The sequence below is a fragment of the Bison bison genome, unplaced genomic scaffold, assembly GCF_000754665.1.
Source record: "Bison bison bison isolate TAMUID 2011002044 unplaced genomic scaffold, Bison_UMD1.0 scf7180017864029, whole genome shotgun sequence".
Classification (NCBI taxonomy): Eukaryota; Metazoa; Chordata; class Mammalia; order Artiodactyla; family Bovidae; genus Bison; species Bison bison.
Genome location: NW_011494601.1, coordinates 1,865,263 through 1,869,651, shown reverse-complemented (window position 1 = coordinate 1,869,651; position 4,389 = coordinate 1,865,263). Strand labels below are relative to the sequence as shown.

Here is a 4,389-nt window from a genome sequence, read left to right as displayed (position 1 = left end):
TTTTCTGAATGTTGAGTTTTAAGCCAACTTTTTCACTCTCCTCTTTCACCTTCATCAAGAGGCTTTTTAGTTCCTCTTCACTTTCTGCCATAAGGGTGGTGTCATCTGCATATCTGAGGTTAGTGATATTTCTCCCAGCAATCTTGATTCCAGCTTGTGCTTCTTCCAGCCCAGCATTTCCCATGATGTACTCTGCATAGAAGTTAAATAAGCAGGGTGACAATATACAGCCTTGACATACTCCTTTTCCTATTTGGAACCAGTCTGTTGTTCCATGTCCAGTTCTAACTGTTGCTTCCTGACCTGCATACAGATTTCTCAAGAGGCAGGCCAGGTGGTCTGGTATTCCCATCTCTTTCAGGATTTTCCACAGTTTATTGTGATCCACACAAAGGCTTTGGCATAGTCAATAAAGCAGAAATAGATGTTTTTCTGGAACTCTCTTGCTTTTTCCATGATCCAGCAGATGTTGGCAATTTCGTCTCTGGTTCCTATGCCTTTTCTAAAACCAGCTTGAACATCTGGAAGTTCACGGTTCACGTATTGCTGCAGCCTGGCTTGGAGAATTTTGAGCATTACTTTACTAGTGTGTGAGATGAGTGCAATTGTGCGGTAGTTTGAGCATTCTTTGGCATTACCTTTCTTTGGGATTGGAATAAAAACTAACCTTTTCCAGTCCTGTGGCCACTGCTGAGTTTTCCAAATTTGCTGGCATATTGAGTGCTGGCATATTGACCCCATAGATGGCAGCCCACCAGGCTGCCCCGTCCCTGGGATTCTCCAGGCAAGAACACTGGAGTGGGTTGCCATTGTCTTCTCCAAGGCATGAAAGTGAAAAGTGAAAGTGAAGTTGCTCAGTCATGTCCGACTCTTCAGGACCCCATGGACTTCAGCCCACCAGCCTCCTCCGTCCATGGGATTTTTCCAGGCAAGAGTACTGGAGTGGGGTGCCATCGCCTTCTCAGACAAAGGCATACTCCTCAGCCACAAAAAAAGAATGCCATTTGCAGCAACATGGATGGACCTAGAGATTATCATACTAAGTAAATCACACAAAGACAAGTGTTATACAATATCACTTACATGCGAAATCTAAAAAATGATACACACAGACTTATTTACAAAACAGGAACAGACACAAAGACATAGAAAACAAAGCTATGGTTACCAAAAGGGAAAGGTTCAGGGAGAGGGGAGGGATAAATTAGGAATCTGGAAGTAATGTATACACCCTACTACGTATTAGTAAAGAAGGACCTACTGTACAGTGCAGAGAACTAGACTGACTATTTAGTAATAATCTATATGGAAAAAGAATCTAAAAAATATATATGTACATAATACATACATAGATCTGAGTCACTTTACTGTACACCTAAAACTAATATTGTAAACCAACTATTCTTTGATAAATAATAACTTTTTAAAACTATATCCATATTTACCTGTTTCTCCATGGTCACATTTTTCTTATACTTATAAATCCACAGTGCTAAATATTCTATTGGATCCACTGGACGCATCCTTGCCACTTCTGCAAGACCTTCAGTTAGACATGTCCCAAGAAACTTATGAAGATACGCTGACTCCATTTCTAATTGCTAAATAAAAACTTCTAAAAGATAAACGTTTTGCATTAGTGCAGGAAATTTTCAATGAAGGCACAGTCAAGGCAGAGTCCAGTGAGGCCAACAAAGCCTTACCTTCTGTCACCAGCCATGGGCACCTGCCATCAGCACATTAGGGCACAAGCAAGCTGGCTCCAGGATGCTTCTAGCAGTTTCCAAAATGGCTCCACAAAAGTTCCCACAACTAGAATAGTTTCCAAATCCTGAAGGACCCTGGAGTCCAAGGGTCAGAGAAGGGTTACTTTCATTATTGTGAGATGTCCATATGACAAGAGATGCATGTCTTACTAAATCCTCACAGCATACCTGAACGTGGTATCCTTAGCCCCACTGTGCAGATGAGGATGACCAGGCACAAAGAGTGTAAGCAAACAGCCCAGGATCACACAGGTTGTGCATGATGGAGAGGGAATTATAGCCAACTCTTGATTCCAGAACTGTTATCCTACATGACTTAAGATGTTCGTTGCAAGCCATGAGAGTTATTTCTTGAAAATATCACAATCGTCCACCTCAAATTTTTTAAAACTCCAAATATCTCAAGGCTAAAGAATTAAAAAAAAAAATCCAACCTTCCAAGAATAGCATATGAAGTTCCTTGTGCTTTGGCTCCACTTTTCTTTCCAGGCTCACTTCCAGATATCAGTTCTGGCTCCTGGGCTTTAACTGCACAGAAGATCTTGCATCCTGCTGCTCATGTCTTGCATGTTCCCATCTCCATGACTTTTACATGTGATGGCACCCTCAATCCCCCTCAGTTTGGAAAATACTTCCTCACCTGAAAGACATCAATCCCCTCTCATTTCTCCCTGCTGTGGCTCATATAACTGTCTCCCAGGCAATGCAAAGATGGTCCTCCTTCCCCAAGCAGCTCACACAGCATTTGTCACACTACCTGAGCACTCTCTGTGTATGCATGTGTCTGTCCTCCCACAAGAGGACAAGTTTCTCTAGCTCCTCAAAAAGTATGGCTCACTCACACTGTGGACACAGCTGGCCCTCCATGGGCAAGTGAATGAGTTTCTCCACTCTCTCAGTAATGTCCCAATTTACTAATGAATCTGGACAAGAATAATCTTAGACAAGAAAGGAAGGAAGAATAAAAGAAAGAGGGAGGGTGGGAGGAATGCAGTAACCATTCTGTCTCAGGTGTTTGAAAACAGTGATCACCTTTGAATTACCCATATGGAATTCAGATTCCTCTGAGAATCTGATGAAATGTATTCATTATTCAAAAAATACACACTGAGTATCTGTTATATTCAGACAGGAGCAATTTCAGGGGACAGAATGTGTGTCTAGACCTGTCCCTAAACAACTGCACCTAATATTCTGCACAAAATTGTAGAAACAATGACCCCTTGATTTCCATTCATAGATCTCAAACCTACTCTCTCTCTCATTGATAGGAGTACAAAATGGCATAACACCATGGAGAAGGATTTGTAAATATCTTGAAAATTACATATGTATTTACCATTGGACTCATCAATTTCACATCTGGGATCCTATCTTACAAAAATATGAAGTGATATTATTACTGAGATCCAAGTCCATATGCCTGTCACACAGTGAGGCCAAAACAATACCAAAGCGTCAGAGTTTGGAACAGAGAAAGGTTTATTGCAGGGCCATGCAAGGAACTGGGTGGCTCATGCCTTAAAACCCCCAAAGTCCCCAAAAGCTCTCAGCCAAGCCCTTTTCTAGGAAAGATGAGAGAGGAGTGGAGTTAGTTGTTGCAAACTTCTTGGTATCAGATCATGGTCAGGTAACGGTGTTCCTGTAAATGTTCTGCCCAAAAGTTGCAGGGTGTGGGGAGGAACAGGTTCCACAGGCAGCCACCGCTAGTAGGAATGGGGGAGAGGTTCACCACTGCCTCAACCCAGGGCTAAGGCCAAGGGGTGGCCCTGGCAAGGGCTCTGAAACTTTGCAGGACAGAGCCCCCGGCCTGTTCCCTGGGCCCTCCAGCCCGCCCATTGGCCCGAGGCCAGGTAAACTGGAGGGCTCCATGGAGAAAGCCTGGATCCGCCTCTTACCACACTCTGCACCTGAGGACCACCACTCCACAAATCTCTACTCCACCAACAGATCCTCGGCTGTGCTCCAGAGTAACGGTAGCTGACAGTTGGCTGCTTGTGGGTGAAGCCCACTGCAGCAACAACCAATGGTTAAGCAGGACCACTAACGGTCACTCACTGATGGTTGGTTGGTTGGTTATGGGCGGGCCCACTGCCTGTACTGACTAATGGCTGAGCCGAACCAATGCCTGCTAGGGGGTGTCCAGAGCAACTGCTGCATTCTAAGGGCTGAGCTCCCTACGCTCTGTTACAACACATACACAGAGTTGTTTTGCACTATCACTAACAATAACCAAATTGGGAATCCATCGTTAAGGTACAGCCACACAATGAATTATTGTGCAAATAAAAAGAGAATGAGGAAGGTCTCCAAAACCAGGAGTGAGGACAAACTGTGTATGTGTGTGTATGTGTGTTGGGTGGCATGAGAAGTGTTTTAAGACAAATAGTGGGTAAAAAGCTTCCTTTGCACGTGTATCCTTCTGTCATGATACTGAACGATTTGTCTGCTTTTATGCGTCACTCTGTTGCAATGGAGAAGAAAGGATGTCCCTGCCTCCACCTGCAATCCAGGCTCTGTTACTTGCAAAGTCCCTTTCTAATTGGGCTCCTGCTGGCTCAGATGGTAAAGAATCTGCCTGCAATGCAGGAGACCTGGGTTTGATCCCTGGGTGGGGAAGATC

The 4,389-nt window shown here is 44.0% G+C and overlaps 1 protein-coding gene across 2 annotated transcripts in view; it reads right to left on the bottom strand.

Moving 5' to 3' along the window:
* The window catches only part of DYDC1 (DPY30 domain containing 1), a 24,763-nt gene that overhangs the window by 19,241 nt on the left and 1,133 nt on the right, over window positions 1-4,389 (bottom strand). Inside the window, exons 1-3 of one of the 2 annotated variants that reach the window (XM_010834150.1) lie at window positions 3,665-3,738; window positions 1,704-1,841; window positions 1,446-1,615 (exon numbers count right to left, since the gene is read on the bottom strand). In XM_010834150.1, coding sequence (XP_010832452.1) covers window positions 1,446-1,592 — 147 coding nt within the window. In that variant the 5' untranslated portion in view covers window positions 1,593-1,615; window positions 1,704-1,841; window positions 3,665-3,738. Of the gene's footprint in view, window positions 1-1,445; window positions 1,616-1,703; window positions 1,842-3,664; window positions 3,739-4,389 lie in introns of those variants that run through there. The other variant, XM_010834151.1, reaches the window with a different exon arrangement.